The 21591-nt window shown below is 59.1% G+C and overlaps 2 protein-coding genes across 2 annotated transcripts; one reads left to right on the plus strand and one right to left on the minus strand.

Annotated features, from left to right (window-relative positions):
* Positions 1-11933, plus strand: EZH1 (enhancer of zeste 1 polycomb repressive complex 2 subunit). The gene is made up of 20 exons (XM_064636663.1): positions 1-78; positions 592-712; positions 1266-1394; positions 1696-1815; positions 2319-2439; positions 3122-3295; positions 4072-4174; positions 4442-4605; positions 5362-5453; positions 5964-6138; positions 6569-6765; positions 7162-7253; positions 7811-7851; positions 8274-8399; positions 8922-9100; positions 9599-9694; positions 10069-10150; positions 10278-10358; positions 10461-10545; positions 10654-11933. The coding sequence occupies exons 1-20, from the start codon at positions 68-70 to the stop codon at positions 10712-10714; spliced, it is 2250 nt and encodes a 749-aa protein (XP_064492733.1). The 5' UTR covers positions 1-67; the 3' UTR covers positions 10715-11933.
* A 393-nt stretch (positions 11934-12326) lies between these two features.
* CNTNAP1 (contactin associated protein 1) lies at positions 12327-21229 on the minus strand. Its single transcript, XM_064636662.1, has 24 exons — positions 20809-21229; positions 19594-19695; positions 19223-19416; positions 18974-19121; positions 18571-18774; positions 18318-18502; positions 18088-18231; positions 17492-17753; positions 17265-17414; positions 17026-17197; positions 16831-16937; positions 16606-16725; positions 16262-16465; positions 16027-16183; positions 15742-15869; positions 15443-15610; positions 15148-15366; positions 14831-15070; positions 14520-14756; positions 14218-14345; positions 14007-14100; positions 13653-13886; positions 13483-13530; positions 12327-13395 (listed from the first exon to the last, which is right to left on the minus strand). The coding sequence occupies exons 1-24, from the start codon at positions 21212-21214 to the stop codon at positions 13205-13207; spliced, it is 4242 nt and encodes a 1413-aa protein (XP_064492732.1). The 5' UTR covers positions 21215-21229; the 3' UTR covers positions 12327-13204.
* Positions 21230-21591: the final 362 nt, after the last annotated feature.

The following is a 21591-nucleotide window of genomic DNA, read 5'->3' on the forward strand; positions in this document are numbered from 1 at the left end:
GAGGCTGGTCTGGGCGGGGCCGGCGCGCGCGCAGTGCCGAGGGGGCGCGCGGCCTCCCCGTGTCGCGATGGCCGAGCAGTGAGTGCGGGCGGGGCCGGGGGGTCCCGGGAGGGGAGCGGGGTCCCGCAGTACCGGCCGGGACCCCGGGCGGCTTCGGGGCCCAGCCCCGCTCCCCGGCCCGCAGGCGCCGCCGGCCCCGGCTCGCTCCCGTGCGTGTTCTCGGAGCGCACGGGCCCGGCCGGAGCGGCGCGGGAGCGGCTGGAGCTGGACCTGCGGCTCTCCGGCGTCATGTCCCGGACGGGGATCAGGGACCCCAGCAACGCCCCGGGGTCAGGCGCTGTCCCGGGGGCTCGCGGGGCAGGAGCGGCCGGTCCCGGTCAGCGCCGCCCCTCGCTGCTGTCCCGGGCCTGTTCGTGCGCCTCGGCCGCGGGTGTTCCGCAGGCAGGAGCACTGCAGACCGACCGGGCCCTTATTTTGCCTGGTTCAAGTCTGTGATGCATTTAAAATCCGCAGGGATGTTTTTCTAATATCACTTGTTTCCGGGATTGAGCTCTCCGTTATTTGATGTTTATTCTTTCTGTACTGTTATAGAAAAATGGAAATTGCCACTCCTCCGACTTCGAAGTGCATCATGTACTGGAAGAGGAAGGTCAAGTCCGAGTACATGCGTCTGCGGCAGCTCAAGAGGTTCCAGGCGAACATGGGAGCAAAGGTACAGGCATGGCAAGGGCTGGGCTGGGGTGTCCCTGAAACGCTTCCCTTCAGCTCAGAGAGTCCAAGCAGTGCCAGGGGGTGTCAGCCCGTGGATTGATAAGCTGTTCTTGACTTGCAGGCTAGATCAGTGGGAACAGATGCTGCTTCTCCCCGTGCTCTGTCCTTGGTCTCGGGCCATGCGGGCGATGGCTCTCGCACACACAAGGCTGTTGGATGAGCCCAAAAGGGCTTGTTTCCACTTGGTTTTTACAGTATCTCCCTGCTGAACCCTCTCAGTGCTGTGGGTTTCAGATGACTTTCTCTTGGCAGCAGGATTTCAGAGGGGGTCAGCTGGGATCAGGAGTTGCCCTAAGCTCCCTGGCTGTTGGGTGGGTTCTCAGCGCAGTTTTGTACCAATGCTGAGTTTAATTAGAATTTCATCTAATGAGTATCACCAGTCTGAAATGCTCAGCCTTGTTTGTGTTTTGGTGCTCAAAAGAGAATCTCAGGAAGAATTTTAGTGTTCTCAACGGGATTTCTTAAATTTTGAGAGCTCCTTTCTCTCCTTTCAGGCTCTTTTTGTGGCTAACTTTGCGAAGGTTCATGAAAAGACTCAAATCCTGAATGAAGACTGGAAGAAGCTGCGAGTGCAGCCAGTGCAGTTGATGAAGCCAGTCAGTGGGCACCCATTCCTGAAACAGGTGTGCAGTGGAAAAGGAGCACAGCAGCAGCAAGTGGGGACTGGAACCAGGGCTCTGCAGGGAGCTGTGGGGATATGGGATGAGGTTTTGCTGTCCTAGGTCAGTGTCAGGCTGTGCCTTGCACTTCTGGGATGCAGAAATGGGCAAAAAGTACTCCAAAGGTTTTTTCCTGTGCAGGAATCACAGAGTGGATGTGAAGCTTCCATGTCTTTGTCCTTTGTCTTTGAATTCTGTTTTCTCTCAGGCTGTGGCAGCCTCCCAGGGTGGTTCCTCACTGCCCTTCTCTGTACTTGTATTCCAGTGCACTGTTGAGAGCATTTTCCCAGGATTTTCAAGCCAGACACTGTACATGAGGACCCTGAACACGGTGGCACTAGTTCCCATTATGTACTCCTGGTCCCCTCTTCAGCAGAATTTCATGGTATGTGGGAGGCTGTGGGGTGCAAGGTGTGTGGTTGGTGTGTGAAGTTGGAAGTGGTTCTTCAACCCACTTGTTTCAGGCAATGTCTGCTCGACAGATGATGGAAAGTGTTGTTTTAGATGCTTGTTTTGTGGAATCCCATAAGCCAACCATGTGTCCACGCTGTGTCAGCCAGGTAGCCTTTACACATGGCTCTTTGGCAGAGTCAAGGAGTTCCTTCACAGGGTTCAAGGAGTAAATATGTTTTTGGGGGTCTCGCTTTATTTGGTTTTTTTCCTAGGATTTTTATGTCCTTTTAAACAAAGAATTTTATTTCTTAGACAGGTCCTTTCCTTTGTGACTGGGTGACAGTAGGATAGCACTGACATGTCAGGGATGAGACATCTGAACTTCTGCTGGTCCCTGTGTTGTTGGCAGGTGTGAGGGACTGGAGCAGCCTTGGCCACAGCGTCGCTGGTATCAGCAAATGCTGCTTTTCTGATTTGTGTCTGATCTCTCTTCAGGTGGAGGATGAAACAGTTCTGTGCAATATCCCTTACATGGGTGACGAGGTGAAGGAAGAAGATGAAACCTTCATTGAAGAACTTATTAATAACTATGATGGGAAAGTTCACGGAGAGGAAGGTAACCTGGGAGCAGCCAGCCCTTTCCCTTCAAGGCCAGGTTGGATGGGACGTGGAGCAACCTGATCTAGTGCCCTGTTCATGGCAAGAGGTGGAATGAGATGAGCTTTAAGGTCCTGTCCAGCCCAACCCATCCTGTGGTTTTATGGTTCAGTCTCTTGCAAATAACATATCTAAGTAATTCAGAAGTCAAAAGGTGGCAGCAGTAACCAGGTTTTCTGTGGGAGCTCTCAGAGCAGGGAAACAGGACTGTGCCTGCTGTTCTCCTTTGCAAGGACACAGTCCTGCCTTTGGATATCCTGCTCCATTCTAGGCCTGAGGTGCACTGGAGCAGATACTTCTGTGCACAGGGATTCACAGGCTCCTCTGGGATGCTGAAAATATGCAAGGGGGTGAGAGGAACTCAACAACTCTGTTCTGCTTGTGACTTTAGCCAAGAGTTTAATCAATGAAAAGCCAGTATATTCCCCTGCAGCACTGCCTGTCCCATCATAAAACTGCCTGGAGGGAGAAAGGCAGGGAAAACTCTGATGTGGCCTGTCCCCATGTTGCTGAAAACGATAAAACACTCCTGAGAAAACTGAGAGAAGGGCTCGGCTGGTAGCAGTGATGTGGATGGCTTGTGGTTTGCCATGGCAAGGAGTGAGAAAGGATGGTGGCAGTCCCACATCTCTGTGTTTCAGAAATGATCTCAGGGTCAGTCCTCATCAGCGATGCCGTATTCCTGGAGCTAGTGAACGCCCTGAATCAGTACTCGGATGAGGAAGAGGAAGGACACAATGATTCTGAGGTGAAACAGGAGGATGGGAAAGAGGAGCTGCCAGTCACAAGGAAAAGAAAGCGAATTGCAGCAGAAGGTGGGTTTGGCCACAGAAATAGGCATTATGGTGGTCACGTTTCCATCCTGCTCTGGGTTGTTCTCACTGTCCACTGTGGACAGGACAAGAAATCACCACCTTAAAGTGTGATGAGAAGTAATTTAGATGAGTCATCTGGAAACCCATTTCCTGGTGAGATTAGCAGAGCTGGGTGTTATCTGAGGAGGCTGTGGGAGCTCTGCATGTGGAGGTTTTCAAGTGCTGGTCTGGCAAGCACCTATCAGGGAGGCGTGGGTGGATCTGTTTCTGTGGGAGGCAGGGAGATGGGACATTTCAAATCCCTTCCAGACCCGCTTTCCATGTATTAGTGTTTCTCTTCCCTCTCCTGTGGCACCTGGAGCTCTTGTTGCCTAGAGGAAGCTCTGGTCTGTAGGATTTTCCTGTGTCCTCGATGACCTTAGGAATGCTGACAAGTAGTTTTGTCTTTGTCCTTGATCTGTGGTGATTTGGGTGCCACAAGTACCAGGACCTTTGTGGATGTAGAAAAGCATTGTCTGAAAGTCCTGCCCTGGGACAAATAAATAGTAATAATGCTTAAGAAATGTTGATTATTCCAGCAGTACATCATGCTGTGCTGAAAGTGATTCTGAAAATGCCTTAGCCTGGTTGCAGGACTTTAGGCTTATCCATTGTGTATGGGATTACATTTCTGTCTTAAAATACAAACCTGAACATCTCTGGAATTGCTCTGTGTGAGAAGGAAAGGCCCGTTCACATCAGCTTGGCTGAGGAATTCTGTCTCCTCTTCTTTGTAGGTAGCAAGAAGTGTTCCAAGAAGCGTTTCCCCAATGACATGATATTCACTGCCATTTCTTCCATGTTTCCTGAGTACGGCTTTCCAGAGGATATGAAAGAGAGGTAGAAGATCTCTGCTTGGGTTCTGTTACCTTTCTTAGCAAGAGCTGAAATCTCTATTTCAGAGGCCAGCTCTGGCCAGGCCACAGAGCTTGGTGCCTGCAGGCTCCGTGGGCAGAGCACGTTTTGAACCTTACAAAACCTTACAAACTGCAGTTCGGCCTCGAGGTACCTGGGCCAGAGTCCGACGGGCCCAGGTAGTGACACAGCCGTGTAAAGTGTCCCAAATGGGAGAGTGTGCACATCCCTGGTGTTTCTGTTTGTCAACAGGTACCGGGAGCTCACGGAGGTGTCGGACCCCAACGTGCTGCCGCCACAGTGCACTCCCAACATCGACGGGCCATGTGCCAAGTCAGTGCAGCGGGAGCAGTCCCTGCATTCCTTCCACACCCTCTTCTGCCGCCGCTGCTTCAAATACGACTGCTTTCTGCATCGTAAGTGCCGTCTCGGCCGGACGCTTCCCTAGAGCCCTCTCTCCTCAGTTTTCCTCTGCACGCCTTGCTTAGTCCGTGCTGCAGTCTCTGGAGGGTGGTGCCTCCCGAGTTTGCAGTGGGGCCTTAGGAGCTGACAGGTGCCCAGAAGCCTTTTGTACAGCCGGCTCCACTCTTTGCTCCCGCGGACGGCAGACCGACCTGCGTGGCCGTCCCCTCTCCGCGCTCAGCACGCCTCATCCGAGCTCCCGGCAGTTTGTGCCCTAGTCCTGCCACCACCAGACTTTGCTCTTGCTTTGCAGAAGCTCGTCAGTGAAAGGCATGAATGTTTCACTGCCAAAGTCTGGACATGCCCCTGTGTTTTGTTGCCTCACTGGAACTTACAGCTTCATCTTAGTCCTGTTCCTGCGGTTGGTCCTGCCAAAGCCTTTTGGATACTGCTTAGCTGCTGGACCTGCTGTTCTCCAGGTCTAAGGGCTTCTTTGGGAAGTCACAGGACTTTTTCCAGTGAATTATTTATTAAAAGATATAATATTAAGATCACGTGGTCTTTTTGTTTCAGTCTGAAAGCAGATCCTTTTCCTATGGCCTCTCCTTTCCAAGCTGCCGAGTCCCCACTGTGGGTTGGAGCAGGGCTGCCCCGGGGGTTCAGCTGCCACAGGAGCCCTTAGACACACAGGCTCCTGCTTCCTGTCCCTTGCAGAGTGGGGGGAGACTCTTGGAGAATGCTAATAGTAAAGATAACTGTTACTTTTTCAGCTTTTCATGCTACTCCTAATGTGTACAAACGAAAGAATAGAGAGACCAAGATTGAGCCAGATCCTTGCGGCGCAGACTGTTTCCTCTGGCTGGTACGTTTCTGCGTTGCTGCTTTAGAAACCACAAGGGAAGTGCCCTGGCCAACCCTGCTCTGCAGAGCTCTGTGGACCTTTTTCACAACTTCCAGAATTAGTTCTAGTCCTTGTTGGATTCAGGACCGCGTGAATGCAAATGCAGACCTTACCAGATGCATATTTTAGCAGATGTCCAGCAAAGACTAATTCCAGAGCTAGCAGATGGGAAACTGTGTGACAAATGATTTCTCTGGACTCAGTGCAGTGTTAGAGAAATTAAACCTAGGTTAAAAAGGAACAGAACAAGAGGCCAGGAAGATACAGAGGAGTGGGCTGAGGGGGGGCCAGGGCCAGGAAGCCTCTGCTGACCAGGCAGGGTTTGGCACTTGCTGAAGAGACCACACATGGCCGGCCTCTTCCACCTGTTCTTGGTGGTGGCAGGACAGGGTTTGTCCCAGGGCCTGTAGAAAAGCCTTCCTGCCTTCCCTGGTCATCTGCCACTCGTCTTGTCTTCTGCTCTGCTTGCAGGAAGGAGCCAAGGAGTTTGCTGCGCTGCACAACCCCCGGTCCAAGTGCTCAGGCCGGCGCCGCCGCCGGCACCACGTGGTGGGTGCATCCTGCTCCAACACCCCAGCAGTCACCGAGACCAGGGAGGGTGACAGTGACCGGGACACGGGCAACGAGTGGGCCTCTAGCTCCTCGGGTACGGTGCCAGCCCCGGGACACCTGCTCACCTCTGGTGTGGGCAGTGAGGGCGGGTGGTTCTCACAGCTGGAGTTCTCCCGGGGTCCCCTCTGCTTCCAGCACAGCTGGGAAGTTTGGAGTTAGCACACAGTCGGTGTTCCCAGAAAACCTGAGGGACACCAGCCCTGCCCTTGCTGTTATTGGATTCACTGTCCTCTCCCAGGAAGAAGGAAAGTTGGCAAGAAAAGCGAGAGCTTTCCTGGGACCTGCAAAGCTCAGAGCGAGCCCTTGGCTCTGAGCACTGTTCCCGGCCAGAGACAGGAGTGTGTGGCCAGGAGTGCAGTGCAGGGTTGTGAGGCACTATGAGGGCACCACTGGCCCCCAGAACCAGGACAGCCAGGTGCCTTCTTCCAGGGTGTGTTTGGCTTAACATCTGCCTTTCCTGCCAGAGGCCAACTCCCGCTGCCAAACCCCCACCAAGCAGAAGCTGAGCCCGGCCTCCTCCCAGCTGTTTGCAGTGGAGACACCACAGGAGCCTGTGGAGTGGACGGGAGCTGAGGAGTCACTCTTCCGTGTTTTCCACGGGACCTACTTCAACAACTTCTGCTCCATTGCCAGGCTGCTGGGGACAAAGACCTGCAAACAGGTGGGTGCCCAGAGCAGGCGATACAGCAGCAGGAGAGGGGCCAGAGCCGCTGCCTGTTGGTTTTATTTCTCTGCCACAAACCTCCCCGAGGAAGGTGTCACATCAACACGTTTGGAGTCCAGGGTGTAACTCTGCATCAGTGCTGCTGTTGACAGAGCAAGGCCTCTGTGCCAGTGCTGTGGGTTCCCTCCTGTGTGTTGCAGCCGGGCAAGCAGGCGCTGGTTTCCCAGGCAGGAGGAGCACATGGGCAGGGAAACGGGGCAAAGCTGCTGCTCACTGGGCCTGGGACTGGGAGCCCCGCTGTGTATGCTTGCTCACACTCTCTGATTATGCTTTTGATAAAACAACTGAAGTGCACTGAACCTGTTTCATCTTTTTGCTTCTGTTCTCTGGTAGGTCTTTCAGTTTGCCGTGAAGGAATCACTTATAACAAAACTGCCAACAAATGAATTAATGAATCCATCCCAGAAGAAGAAAAGGAAGCACAGGCAAGTGTTGGACAAGCTTGTTTTGTTCTTTAAATGCAACCAGATCCGCTCCTTTTTGTGCCAACGCATTCCTGGTAATCCCCATCTGGCTCCCATCTGTGCACACATCCTGCTGTCACACAGGACTGCTGGTGCTGCCACTGGGCGCTGGCCCTGGCCCAGCTCGAGGGCTGCTGCCCTTGCTGGAGGCTCGGTGGTTCTGGGGTCTCGGTGGCCCTGTGGCCCTGGGCTCAGCCCAAAGACAGGGCATTGCTGGCTGCAGCCTCTGCTGCCACTGCCCTAACAGCAGCCTTATCCTCAGCTCCCCAACCTGTGACCCACTTTTCTGTGCTGATCCCAGTGTGTCCAGTATTATTCTGGCTCTGGTGTTTGCCTTAAAAAGCTTCTGCTGCAGCTGCATTGCTCTCATCTTTCTCCATTTTATGGCGGCTGCTGATCACTAATGCATGAACCTGCCAAGCCTGTCTCTGCTGTGCTGGCTGCCGGCGCAGAGCAGTCCTGGCCGGCTCTCCCTGATGGCTCATGCATCCCCTCAACCCTTTCTGCTCCTTTTCCAGGCTGTGGGCTGCACACTGCAGGAAGATCCAGCTGAAGAAAGGTAGTGTTGGATGTGGCTGTGTCATGGGAGGTTTGTGAGGGTGGAGTTCTCCAGCTCTGACTGCCACAGCGGGACAGCCATGTCCTGCTCACCATCCTGGCAGCTCTGCAGTGCAGAGGGGAGCAGCTCTGCCCAGCCAGGCTCCCTGGGGTGCTGGGGGCATTGTGGCCGTGCCAGTGCCCGCTGAGGCCACACTTCTGGTGGAGTTTGGTGCAGCCAGGGGGAGGCTGAGAGCTGGTGTGCAGCCCTGCTGTACACTGGGCTGTGGTCAGTGAGCACAGCCTTGTGCCTGTGGGAGCCCTCACCAGTGCAGGCAGATGAGAAGCTTGCACCTTCTCTGCTCCAGTGCCCTGCATGTGCTGCTTTGAAAAGATTCCTGCAACGTACAGCTTCTAATCCGGGCATTTCTCATCTTGCTCTAGATAATTCACCAACCCAGGTGTACAACTACCAGCCCTGTGACCATCCGGAACACCCCTGTGACAGCTCCTGCCCTTGCATCATGACTCAGAATTTCTGTGAGAAGTTCTGCCAGTGCAACCCTGACTGTAAGGAGAGGCCGAGGACTATTGGGCAGGAAAGCAGCCAGCTCTCCTGGCACAGAGCAGAGGGAGGGTGCAGAGCTGGGGCATGCCAGGGGCCTGCTTTATTCCTGCACTCACTGCTCTGTCCATCTGCAGCAGTTTGATTAGCAGCTGTTAAAGTCCAAAGGGAAATAGTTCCATGCTGCCCTGCAACTCTTGGCAGCTGAGAGACGCTGCTGTTAGAGAATGCTCATCACGGTATCTGTATCCCATGGGTGCTCTGCTGCTGGTCCCCTGTGAGCAGGATGTGTGACCAGCATTTAGGATGGGCATTGGGTCACTGCTCTGCCATGTTTGTTTTTCGTGTCTGGGCTTTCATTCCCAGCTCTGCAATGGAAGCAACAGCCAGGCTTTGTTCTGTCCCTGCCCAGGCCCTGCCAGGGTGAGACCTGGCTAGGGGAGGAACATCTGGGGCAGGGACCCTGCGTGGCCCCTCTGTTCTCTGCCAAACCTCACAGTGCAAACCTGTGGGCTGTGTCACTGCAGGTCAGAACCGCTTCCCGGGCTGCCGCTGTAAGACCCAGTGCAACACCAAGCAGTGCCCGTGCTACCTGGCTGTGCGGGAGTGCGACCCCGACCTCTGCCTCACCTGCGGCGCTTCGGAGCACTGGGACTGCAAGGTGGTCTCCTGCAAGAACTGCAGCATCCAGCGAGGTCTCAAAAAGGTATTGACAGCAGCATGGCAGGGGCTGCCTCAGGGCTGATACACAGCTGCTGCTGCTGTGTGGGAGGGGGGCATGAGGCCCCCGCAGCTGCCTGAGTGCTGAGGTCTGGAAGAGAAGCTGCTCTGCCCCGGGCTTCTGCAGCACTTACTCTGGAGTGGGGATTGTGGATGTGAAAATCAGGAGACGTGAGTTACGTGAGGAAGGGTTGAGAGCAAGTGAGTGTAAAAAAAAAGTGGCTCCAGAGAAAGGTTTAGTCTTGAATTCTGCTGGTCAGGGCAAGGGATTTTGCATTAAAAAAAAAAAATCAGAGAAAGTTGCAAATTAGTCTGTGTCAAGTCCTGTACAGCTCCATATAATGGTGTAAGTCTGTAGGGAGCCATGTGTCACCATAACAAGGGGATGCTGGATGGACACTGACTCCCCTCTGCCCCTGTGATCTGGGTGCTGTGAGGTGCTGTACCTGCCAACCCTTCCCACTTCCTTTCACCTTGGTTCCAGCATTTGTTGCTGGCCCCGTCGGACGTGGCTGGCTGGGGCACTTTCATCAAGGAGGCTGTGCAGAAGAACGAGTTCATCTCCGAGTACTGTGGGGAGGTCAGTGCTGCTGTGCCGGGCGCATGGGGGTCTGCCTCTGGGGGGAGGGCTTCCTTCAGCCATGGGGACAGCAGGGACAGCTGCCTTCCCCAGCTCTGCCATGGCCATGGGCTCACTCTGACTGGGTTTGGAGAGTGAGTCTTGTGCTATTTCAGAACACATCTCAGTACCTCTGGCCCTCCACTGTGGAGGAGCGTGTTCTATGTGCACTGCTCCCTGGGAACCCTGCTCTGGCCTCTGCCCCATCCCTTAGAGCCCTGGCAAGCTCCTGCCTGTGAGATGGGAGGGAGGGCAGGAGCATTTTTCCAGGAGGCAGGTGAGTGCCTGGCTCACCCCTCAGCTGCTGAGTCTTTCAAGGTGTTCTCCCTCTACAGCTCATTTCCCAGGACGAGGCTGACCGGCGCGGAAAGGTCTATGACAAGTACATGTCCAGCTTCCTCTTCAACCTCAACAATGGTAATTCCCTGGGGCTGCCAGGGCTGGAGAGGCCAGGGCTGCTGGCCAGGCAGGCAGGCTCAGCCCAGGTGACAGGCCTGGCCTTATACCACAGTTTTCTTCCTTTTTTTTCTTTTTTTTTAAATAGATTTTGTTGTTGACGCCACCCGCAAAGGAAATAAAATCCGCTTTGCTAATCACTCAGTGAACCCCAATTGCTATGCCAAAGGTGAGATCCCCCTGCCCAGTCAGACCAGGCAGGGTACAGTGCTGTGAGAGCTCTGGTCCAAGGTGGGGCTGCCCGTCTCTGATATCATCTCTCTGGTTGCAGTTGTAATGGTGAACGGAGACCACCGGATTGGCATCTTCGCTAAGAGAGCCATCCAGGCAGGAGAGGAGCTCTTCTTTGACTACAGGTACCTTGGACAGCAGGGGAGTGGGCTGCAGGTGTGACCCCACCTTCTGTAGAGGTTTGTGGGGACTGTGGGAGGTCATTGCTGCAGCCGTGACTTCCTGTCTTGCAGGTACAGCCAGGCAGATGCCCTGAAGTACGTTGGCATAGAGAGGGAGACAGACATCATCTAGGCCCGGGGGCAGTCCCGGCACACCTTGCTGCTGCACCTTGTAAGCAATGCCATGTTTGCTTCACGCTGACATGACTGCTGCTGTTCCCACTGCTGTGTGTGTCACAAGTGCTACTTTCCATCCAGACACCCAGAGAGACTCGGGGCAGGAGTGTGAGCAGTGCCTGTGCCCCAGCTGCTGTCCCAAGGTGGTTTCCCCTCTGCCCCAGCTGGCTGGGGCACAGGAACCACCCAGCCATGGCTGGAGTTGGCACCAAGGGATACCTGGGGATGGGAGAGCAGCACTATGCAACATGTCACTTTGAATAGGGATGCCACTGAGCTGGGTAGAGACAATGTTAAAGTCAGTGCCCATGGTGGCCCAGGGAAGGCTCCTCGGAAACCTGCCTTGGGCTTTGTGATCCTCTGGCCCTGGGGATAAAGGGGAAATATTCTCTGGCGGGGTGAGGTTTGGCCTTAGCACCCAATGCAAAAAGGAAAGAAAAAAGCACTTTAAACTAATCCCCAGCTGGTGGCTGGGCCCTGTGTTTCATGCTGGGTATGGAGGGACTGCAGGCATCCTGGGCGACCTGCATCCATCAGCACCTTTGCAGGGACATCGCTCTGGGTTTGGAACAGGGCAGACTGATGGGGCCTGGCATGACCTGAAGGTTGGGGCTGTCCCCTGAGAGCCACATGTGCTGCCCAGCCTGGTGCTGGGTGCTGGGCCGTGCTCCGCCCAATGTCCAGGGCTGGGTTCCCAGGATGGTGCAGGGAGCCTGGCCAAGCCCTGGCCTGGCACTGAGGGGGCTGGGGCCCCCCAAGCCCCCTTCCAGCTGTGTGGTACAAGAACACAGAGAGCTGCTGTGTCTGCCTGGGAGCCAAGCTCTCCCTGGCCCAGCCCTCACCATGCTTCCCCAGTTCCCTGCCACAGCAGGCCAGGCTGTCTGTCCATCCTTCCCACTGTCCATGATGCCCTCCTGGAGCTTGGAGGTGTTTGGGTTTGTCTGGAGCAGTGCTTGTACCCCAGCACCTGCCTGAGCCCTGCTCCCTGCCTCCTCCGTCCGCCTGGCTCCCCTCAACCCTGCTCTCGGCTCAGCGTCTTCTGCCACTTTGGCCATAGCTGCACTATGCCAGGCTTTTGTCTGTGGTTTGTTGACGGTGAATAATGGTAATAATAATGCACTTTAAATAACATGGCTTGTAGCCTTTGTCATAATAAAGTGGTAGCGAAGACCCTCCCCTGCTTGCTGGTCTCTGTTACCTCGGGAGCAGCTGGCAGCAGCCTGTTCCCTGCCTGTCCCCTGCCTGTCCCCTGCCTGTCCCCTGCCTGCTGGGCTCAGCCCAGCCATGGCTCCTCAGAGCCCAGGGGGAATCACGAGTGGTCAGGAACTGCCAGCTGCCCAAATCACACTGGCTCAGGGTGGGGAGGGGACAGAGGTGTGTGGCAGGGAAAGCAGGACACAATGTGTGTGTGCAGCAGCAGCAGAGCTGCCTCTAGCCCTGGCTAATTACACCCTGCAATCCCATTCCAGGAGCAGGAATTGCTGGTGTCTGTGTGGTCCCTCTCCTGGTGCAGGCTAAGCTAGGGTGAGTGGAGAGGATCTGCCTGGGCTGCCAAGGGGAAGGCTGGGGAGTGTCAAACGCCGTCATTCTGCCTTTATTTGATTATCCTCACATCTCATTCAACAGAACAGGATTTTTAAAAATAAAGTGCCCAGTGGAGCCAGGCCTTTGGGTAGATAAATGCGTTTCTGTAACATCGTCTTACCACAACACAGCGAGTGAACAGGAGCTTTCCCTGGGCTGGAGGTTATCAGCAGGACTGGCACTTCATACAGAGAAGTAGCAAACTACAGACCACGCACCATGACACGCGGAACGTCGGGCCCGCGGGAGCTTCCGTTTGGTTTTTTATACAAACCGATAGAATAAAAAAACCCAGAGTGTAGTAGAATATCCAGCAACAAAAATGGTAGAAAGGATCTGTACCTGATCTTACGAAAGCAGCATCTCAGCAAGGTGCAGCGGCGGCATGCGCGGCGCCGGCGCAAGGTATTGCTCGGCGCCCCGGCTGTGCGGGGCCAGTGCTCGTGGCTCTGCGTGGCGCTGGCGAAGCGAGCAAAGCAGCGGGTCATCTACACGGGCAGCGCTAACGGGTGGCAGCAGCCGGGTGCCCCCGGCCAGAGGGAGGGTGGGGGCCGGGCCCGGGGCTCCCCACGGGAGGCCAGGCGGGATTTGGCAGCTGCAGGGGCAGCAGCCTGCCTCCGGCGAGGGGGCTGCCGCCGTGCCCAGGGCGAGTGGGGCTGGGGCTCGGCAGGTCACAGCCGTGCTCCGGGGCCGGTCGGTGGTGGCCACGGGGAGGAGATGGTGGTCGGTGCGGTCTGGGCCGTCCAGAGGAGGATGTTGGCAGTTCAGGTGTGCTCGGCCCTTTGGTCCCGCGATGCTCGCTCATCCCCGGGCAGGTCTTGGGGATGTGGGGGCTGTGAGCCTGTCCCACCCCCAGCCCCTGCTATTCCCCTCTCGCCTCCTCCAGGATCTGGGGCAAGTTCTGGTCCTTGCGTGCTGACGCTGGTTTGGTAGCGCTGCCGTAGTCCTGGATGGCCTTGGGTTCGTTGGTGTGGTAGGAGCCCTTGTAGCGGTGGTGGTAGAAGTACAGCAGTGCCAGCAGCCCCCCCAACAGCAGAAGCAGGAAGATCACAACTGTGGGGGAGAGGCAGCAGTGAGGATCTGGGAAGGAGGTGCAGGGCCAGGGCAGAGCATGAGACACCACTCAGGGGCTTCACTTACACCCAATGATGATCCCAATCCAGCCGTCATCATGCACATGGGGGAACTCTGCAGAAATAGAGTGGGTAGCTGAGAGTGGGCTGCAGCGAGGTCTTGTGCTGGAGCTTCCCCTCTGCAGCTGGTGCTTGTCAGGGGCTCTGTTCAGGCCCGGGTCCCACCACAGCACCTACCTATGCCCATGTACCAGGGGTCCATCTCAGGAGGGATGAGGATGGTGGTAAGGGGGAGCATTGAGGCACAGCTTGACTCCACCAGCTCCCCCCGAATGCTGTAGGGCCGCAGGGCACTGGTGGGGTGGAAGATGGTTTTGAGGGGCACGAGGGTGTTGAACTTCACCCCTGAGAGGCAGCCTGAGAAGCCAGGTGTGTTGTAGCGCTGGATCTCGGGGTCAATCACACCGGTTTCTGTGGGAGTACAGAAGGAGATAGCTCATCCCTTTTGGAGAGCAAGGGCCATGCTGGGCAGAGGAGACCCTGGAGACTCCAGCATGGGAAAGGGGTGGCCAAGGGCTGGACCCAGCTCACCCATCACACGCCCCAGGTAGAGGTTTTTGGGAGAGTCCAGCTTGCTGTCCACAAACAGGGAGAACTGTTGCTCCATGACGGGGAGATAGTCCACCTGGGAGGCAGGTGCCCAGTGTCAGCACCCATGAAGCCACCCCACCTATACCCCTCTCAGCCTGACCTGCAGCCCCAAAGCCCCCAGGCCCTGCGGGGAGGGTGCCCTGCCCCGTACCTGGGTGTACAATGTGCGGTGCAGGCGGGTGATGTTGACATGGTGGGGCCTCCCATCTGTCACTGGCTTGGTGGTGAGGGCGAAAACGTAGGGGCTGGTGCCCAGCTGGTAGCGTAGCTGCAGGCTCCCTGTGGGCAGTGGGGGCCATCAGCAGGGCCAGAGCTCTCAGTGGACACATCCAGCTCGTCTATGGGGCTGGGGAGTAGCATCCACAGAGAGGAGGGTCCCGTGCAGCCCCAGAACTTGGGGGGGGGTCCCCTCAGGCTCTGTGTGAGCACCAGGGCAGGGAGCCCTGCCCTCACCATCATCCTTGATGAGCACGGCCATATAGTCCTTTACAAAGGTGCTGACATAGAGCAGCACAGCGGGTGCTGAGGTGGTGCTGAAGCTGAAGCTGACCTCCTCGCTGGTGAGGTTGTAGCCAGGCAGGGGCTGCCAGGGGCTGCTGATGATGCTGGCGAACTCGCGGGCGGCGTACAGAGACACGGGCAGGATGTTGTACCGCACCCAGGTGCCCTCCTCAAAGTACCCACCGATGTCTGCGGGGGAGCCCACGGGGTGAGGGAAGCGTCAGCTCCTCAGCCCCTCTCACCCCGCGGAGCACAGCCCTCACCGTGGTTGCAGAAGGGCCCGGTGAAGGCAGAGATGCTGCAGTTGCAGCTGTAGTGGCTGTAGCGCTCAACGCAGAGCCCGCTGTTCTGGCAGGGCACCGGCGGGTCCTGGCAGTAGCCGGTGCAGTTGACCCGCACACCCTCCGTCTCATTGGCCTTGCCCTCCAGGTTGAGCGTCACCCCGTTCATCCGCAGCCCCCGCAGGCACCCCAGGAATGGGCGCATCTTGTGCTCCGCTGCACCTGCAGTGGGGCCGAGGCTAAGTACTCTGTGGCACGCAGGGACCTGAGGGTGTGGGGTCACAGCCAGGGGCTCTCACCGACATAGAGGGGCCTATCAAACTCCAGGCGGACGAAGCTCTGCGGGGGGGCCGGCCGGACCACCCAGGGCAGCTTGTCCACCCGCAGCCGTGCCAGCTTGACGTTGAGCTCAGCCTTCACCTGGTGCCACTCATCATCGTTCCAGGGCACCACTGACCGCACCGTCAGGTTCTCATCCCCGTTCCCAATGTCGTAGATAAACACCACATCCCTGGTGGCTGCAAGGATGTGGTGTTTTGAGGAGCCCCCCAGCCCTGCCGCCTCCCTCAGCCCTGCCCCCCCTGCCCCCCGTACTGTTGAGCTCAATGCGGATGTAGTTTCTGGTGCCAGGGTTCTCCAGGAAGACTCCAGATAGGGCAGTAGTCTTGAAGTAGAAGGAGATGTCAAGGCTGTGATTGGCCTGGAAGGTGGGGAAGATCAGGGCTGCACCCCTGTTGAAGGAGACGGTGTTCCAGGTGTTGCCTGTGGGGAACAGGAGGGGCAGTGAGGGATGAGCAAGGACCCTCTCTGTGTGGGGGACCTCGCAGGTGTGGGACCCCTGTGGGTGTAGGCACTCTGCAGGCAGGGGACCTTCCCTGGGGCTGGTCACTCACGGTCTCCGTAGCATCGCAGGGGCCCCAGCAGGAACTGGGCTTCAGAGCCAGTGCGGTTGGTGTCTCCAACCACAACCTGGGTGACAGGCAAGTGGTCCACAAAGGTCAGCAGACCTTTGTCTGTCCTCCTGCAAATGGTGCGTGCATCAGAGTGGCCGTGAGGGGCTTCTGTCCTTTTGCCAGCCTGCACCCCTATTACCCCCATCTGAGGGCCCCAGAGTCTGTGCCCCCCCATGCCTGCAGCCCCTGCCCCTCAGCCTCTGTCCTGCAGACCCCACCACTCACCACAGTGCATGGTCGGCATCGCAGTTGCAGAAGTACTGGGGGTCGGCACAGTTCTTGTCCAGCCCGCAGGCGCAGCGCTGGATGCCCGGCCGTGAGCCACCCCAGTAGTAGTGCCGTTCATCATTCCGGCCCATCCAGAAGCTGAAGGGCAGCCCAGCTGCAAGCACAGGGGAGGGTGAAGACACTGTCCCAGAGCACAGCCCTGCAGTGCAGCCCCAGTCCCCCCAGCACTCACAGGGAGTGTTGAGCAGGCGAGAGTTGTAGCAGTGGAACTCGATGTGCTGCTCGCAGTACTCAGAGGCATTGGCCAGTGCTGAGACCTCAGCCCAGGAGGCGTTCCAGTACTCTACAGCCCCCAGGTAGAGCTGGTCCACACTGGAGCCCGTCACCCGTGTGGCGTAGTGGCGGTTGTGACGGATGATGGTCCATGCTCGGTCCTCTGCACTGACAGGGAGCTTTTAGGACTGGACCCCCAGGACACCCTCACTACCTCTATCCTGCTCCAGCCCCAATACACAGGCAGGGCTGGTCCCCAGGGGCACTGGACAAAGGGACCCCTTGGCCTCCTGCTGCCCCCACCTCGGATGTCACAGTACACCATGAAGGGCTTGAGTGGCCCGCTGCCATCCGGGTCGATGGTGTAGTTGCCCGAGGTTTTCCCGCTGACCCGGTAAGCATCACATGATTCTTTGTAAAGGGCTGAAAGAGAAGAATGAGGTGGGGGTCAGTGTGAGGGGGATACTAGGCAGAGGGAGGGGCCACAAGTGCCCTTACTGTCCCTGACCCACAAGTCTCCAGGCTCACATTTGTGACAGGTCTCCCCCTTGTACCCCGTCAGGTCGCAGATGCACATGAAGTCATCCCAGGACTGGATGCAGCGGCTGTCATGCTCACACAGGTTGGGGGTGCACCTGAGGGTGCAGAGGGCTCCTGTCCCAGCACCAGCACAGCCCCCCAGTGCCCCTCACTCCCAGGCAGCACCCCTGTACCAGTCGATACCTGTCCGTGATGCCGCAGACGTTGAAGAACACATTGTGGTACTCCGCCACCCGCTGATGCACCAGCAGCTCCACATCCACGGGCAGCAAGTCCACGTTCAACATCTGCAGGCAGCCATGGAAGGCTGTCTGGTTTGACCTGCAGCCGGTGACTGAGGCTGGCTTGGGGCAGCCTGCAAGACAGAGCAGGGTGAGCAGCCCCTAGGCACATGTCACCCTTGCCTCTGCCCCACTGCCCACCTCCAAAGAAGTATTGGCCGCCAGTAAGGAGCTGGAATGGGTGTGCCACCCGAAACTCAGCACCATCATCATCATCAATGGTCACAACAGCTGAGCCTTCCCGTGCCACCAGGTGCACTGAGTGCCAGAAGCCGTCATTCAGGCGATACCCTATGGGGACAGGAGGGTGCGTGGGGAGGCTCCACTGCCACACTGGCCCCACTGCCCACGCTGGCTCCCCAGCCCACCTGCGGCAAACTCCAGCTTCTTCTTGCCAGGCTGGGAAATGGAGACATTGACCTGCCCCTCGCTCAGCACCATCTCGAGGGAGCCCAGGCCACCAGAGAAGTTGGTGTAGAGCAGGAGCCCAGTGGTGTCCCAGGAGCGGAAGCGGAAGCTGACGGCCAGGCGGTTCCTCCGTGGGATCCCTGGCACCCGCACGTAATTGTTGATGCCGGCAAAGGTGATGGGGGTGTTCACCTGGTCCTGGCAGTAGTGGCCCACGCTGCCCTGGGGACAACCACGGGATGAGGTGAGGAAGGGGATGTTCCCATGGCAGGGAGGCCCCTCCCATCCCCACAATCGTGGCCCCAATCACGCCCAATCGATCCCAATGCCTGGTAGAACCAGGCAGGCACCCCAGGCCAGGGATAACCTTGCATGGTCAATGTGGTGCCGCTTGGCTGAGCACGGCTGCTGCCCAGCCCCGCGCCACCCCACAGCGGGCAGGGAGCCTGTCCCCAGGCAAGGGGTCACCCCCCAGTGGGGCTAAGGACATTCAGGAAAAGGATCCTCCCACAGCAGGGACAGGACCCCCAGAGAAGGGGCACCCCCCGGCCTGGACCTCGAAGCGGATGTTGGGTCTCCGGTGCCGGGCCAGGTCAGCAATGTTGACCCCATTGAAGATGATGTTCTCCACGCAGCCCCGGAAGTTTTGCCGGTAAGTGAGGTGCTGCTTGTCCTGGTCAATCACCCCCCCAAAGAAGATCTGGGAGGTAGAGGGAGAGGGTCAGTCCCTCTCTGGGGGGACACCACCAGTCAGCATCCTGGCAGTCCCCCACCTGCTGCACCCACCTCAGTTTCAAGGTCAAGCTGGTTGAAGGTGCCACGGCAGCGGAAGCGCTTGACCTCCCCATCCAGCGTCAGGTTGACGTAGTGGCCGAGGCGCTCAATGTGCAGTGAGTGCCAGTGCTGGTCATCCAGGAGGCTGCCCACCGCCACTGTTGTGTGGCCCTCACTGGCATGCAGTGGGCTGCTGCCTGGGGAGGGGCAGCGTCAGCCGGCAGCCCTCTGGCCCCATGTCCTCAGCCCCCTGGCCCTGGCTCACCTAAGCTGATGTGCAGGAGGAGCTGGGCCTGTTTGAGCTCCACCGTGATGTAGTCACCCTGTGAGCCCTCTCCATGCATCAGCACCCCGTCCTGCTCCAGCGTTTTGAAGTTGAAGGAGATGTCATCCTCAAAGGTGCTGACCCTCTTAGCCCGGAAACGGTAGGAGATGGCATCATCCCCATCAAAGTAGAGCACGTGGGACCCTGGGGAGAGCAGAGCAGCCCCAGCCATGTCACTGCCTGCAGCAGCAGGTGCCCTGGCACGGGGAACACTCCCTTCTGCTGTGGTCTATGCCATGGCTGCAGACCATGTGGGCGCAATCCCCTCTGAGAGTGTTTTCCACAGTGCTAGAGCCAAGGTCCTGCTGCACAGGGCTGCTGGAGCCCCTGGCCAGGTACTCACGGTAGGGGCAGCCGTAGAGGCCCAGGCGCAGCCCGATCTTCCCACGTGGATTCCATGCCACCGGGATGATGCGGATGTAGCGTGCAAGGATGGGGTAGTGCAGGTCATGCCGCACCACCCCACTCTCGTTCACATTCCCAAAGAATGTCTGGGGATCAAGGGTCACTGTCAAACACCTTGCTCCAGGCTAGGGGTTTCTGCCCCCCTCAGAGGACCCCCTCCCACAGAGACCTCAGGACTCCCCCCTACCCAGTTGCTGCCCTGCTGGAAGAAGGGTTTCCAGCTGGTGGGGTGGTCTCCGTAGAGCACGATGTAGCGTGTCAGCCAGTCATAGGTGTTGAAGGTTCCCTGCGTGGCCACCGCGTTGATCCGGTGCTTTTGCATCAAGTCGATCTGGAGCCAGGGCTGCTTGTCCCGGGGATCGGGGGACCAGCCGCTGGTGCCTGTGGGGGAGCTGCTCAGCTGATCCCACAACCCTGTACCCAGTGGCTCCCAGCTGAGCGGGGGCTTCTTGCTCGGCCCCACCCCAGCACCCGACTGGATTCCTCAGCCCTCGCCGAGGACCCTCCCGGCCCACGTGCCCCGCCCAACCTGCGACCCGATCCTGCAGGGGGACTCACTGTGCAGCCGGGCAAAGCTGGGCGAGTAGAAGATGTTGTATCTGGAGGAGGCACCGATGGAGTAGGAGTAAAGGGGAGCGACGAGCTCATCGTAGCATGGTCCTGTGGGGAGAGTGGGGCTGGGGACGTGCTCGGGGCACTGAGCTGGGCAGTGCCCCTATGGAAGCTCTCCCGACCCGGCCCTGCAGACTCTGAGGGCTCTGGGGACCCCTACAGACTCTGTGGGCTCTGGGGACCCTGCTGCCTCTGAGGGCTTTGGGGACCCCGCGGCCCCCTCGGGCCGCCGGCGCGGCGGGCCCGCTCCGCTCTCCCCTCCCACTGCAGCGGAGCTGACACACCTCTGCGGGCCCCGGCGCCCGCACCAGCCGCCTCTGCACTGACGTGGGCGACGGGACCCCCCGTCCCGCCCTGCCCCGCCCTGCCGGGTCACAGTCCCTCGTGGGAGCCCAGGGGGTCCCGTGCAAACCCTCACGGCACCGGCAAAAGACGCTCTGACGGGGTCGGAGTCCCGAACCCCTCTCACAGGGTTCCCCCGGCCGTGTCGGACGAAGCCCGGGGAGTCCACGAGCACCCCCAGCTCTCACTGCAAGGCTTGTGGTCCATCGCCCCCCGGTCCACCGCCCCCCATCCCACAGCCCCCCACCTCCATCCCTTTTCGCCCCGACCCTGGGGAAAGGGGCCAAGGGTCCCGGCTCCGGGGGCCGCAGGGAACTGTCCAGTGCGGCCAGGACCTTGCCGATCCCCGTGCCCGAGCAGATGCCCTAAGCCCCGGTACCGGGCCCGGCCCGGTTCAGCCCCGCGGCGGGGTCGGCCCGGCGGGCGGCGGCGCTGGCCGAGGTGCTGGCGGAGCCCGGCAGGTCCGGCGGGGCGCCCCCGCTCGACTCGGCATCCCCGGGCATCCCGGATCCTCGGGGCATCCCGGCTCTCCCGGTCCCCGGAGGCTGCGGGCGGGCGCGGTTCCGCCGGCGGTGGCGGGGCTGCTGGGGGCCGCCCCGGGCGGGGCGGGGAGGGGGGGAACCCGGACGCCCGTGTCCGGCGGTGACCTTGAGGACGATGCGGACCGGGGCAGTAGAGGAAACCGAGGGATGCCCGGGGGAGAACGGGGGATGGTCGTGAGAGCGGGGTTGCGGGGGCGGCTCAGGGATGCGGGGCCGGGGTGGCAGGCGCGGTCCCGCAGTGCGGAGCGGCCGCTCCCGGGACTGCGGCTCCACTTACGTGCCAGGCAGCCGGGGCCGGGGCGCAGGAAGCCGACGCAGGCGGCGAGCAGGAGCCCGAGGAGGCGGCGGGCGCCCATGCTGAGCGCCCTGAGCGCCCTCGACGCCGCCGCTCCCGGTGCTGCAGCCGCACGGCGGAGCGGGGCCGGCGGCTCCGCCCATGGGGCGGGGGGGGAGGCCGGGACCGGGCCGGGGGGGCGCGGGGGCCGGGCTTGGCGCAGCGCAGAGCCCCGGCCCCCCTCGCCGCACCCCGGAGCAATGCTCCAGCCGGCCGCCCGATTCCTCCGGTCCTCGGCCCCGCGGGGTGCCGGCCGCCTCGGGCTGCACCGGGACACGGCTCGCGGCCTCGGTGGGCTCGCGGGGGGATGCACGGGCATAGCGAGGCCGTGCAGGAACTCCTCTGGCATCCCCGGGAGGTTCCTCTGCAGCGCCTGGCCCTTGTCGAGCCCCGAGCCCCCCCAGCCCTTATTCCCTTGCAGCCCCGGTCTGGAAGGGGGGGTCGGAGCGGTGCCCGCAGCCCCCCCGCAGCAGATGTGGCGGCGGTTTGTAATCAAGCCACAGATTAAGGCCTTCAGGTCTCCGGGTCGCTGCTCTCTCCAGTGGCGCAGAAGAAGGGATTTAGCCCGTGTCTGCTCCCAAACAATCCCCAGATGCCCACAGAGGGGCCGGGGGGGCTGGCGACTGCCTGCCCTACATACACCTACAAACTCTCTGTGCCCTGTGTCCCCTGGCCCCTCAGGAGCAGGAGACCCACTCTCCCAGGAGCCCTAAGCAGCTCTGAGGG

Source organism: Pseudopipra pipra, chromosome 26 (assembly GCF_036250125.1).
Source record: "Pseudopipra pipra isolate bDixPip1 chromosome 26, bDixPip1.hap1, whole genome shotgun sequence".
In the NCBI taxonomy this organism is placed as follows: domain Eukaryota; kingdom Metazoa; phylum Chordata; class Aves; order Passeriformes; family Pipridae; genus Pseudopipra; species Pseudopipra pipra.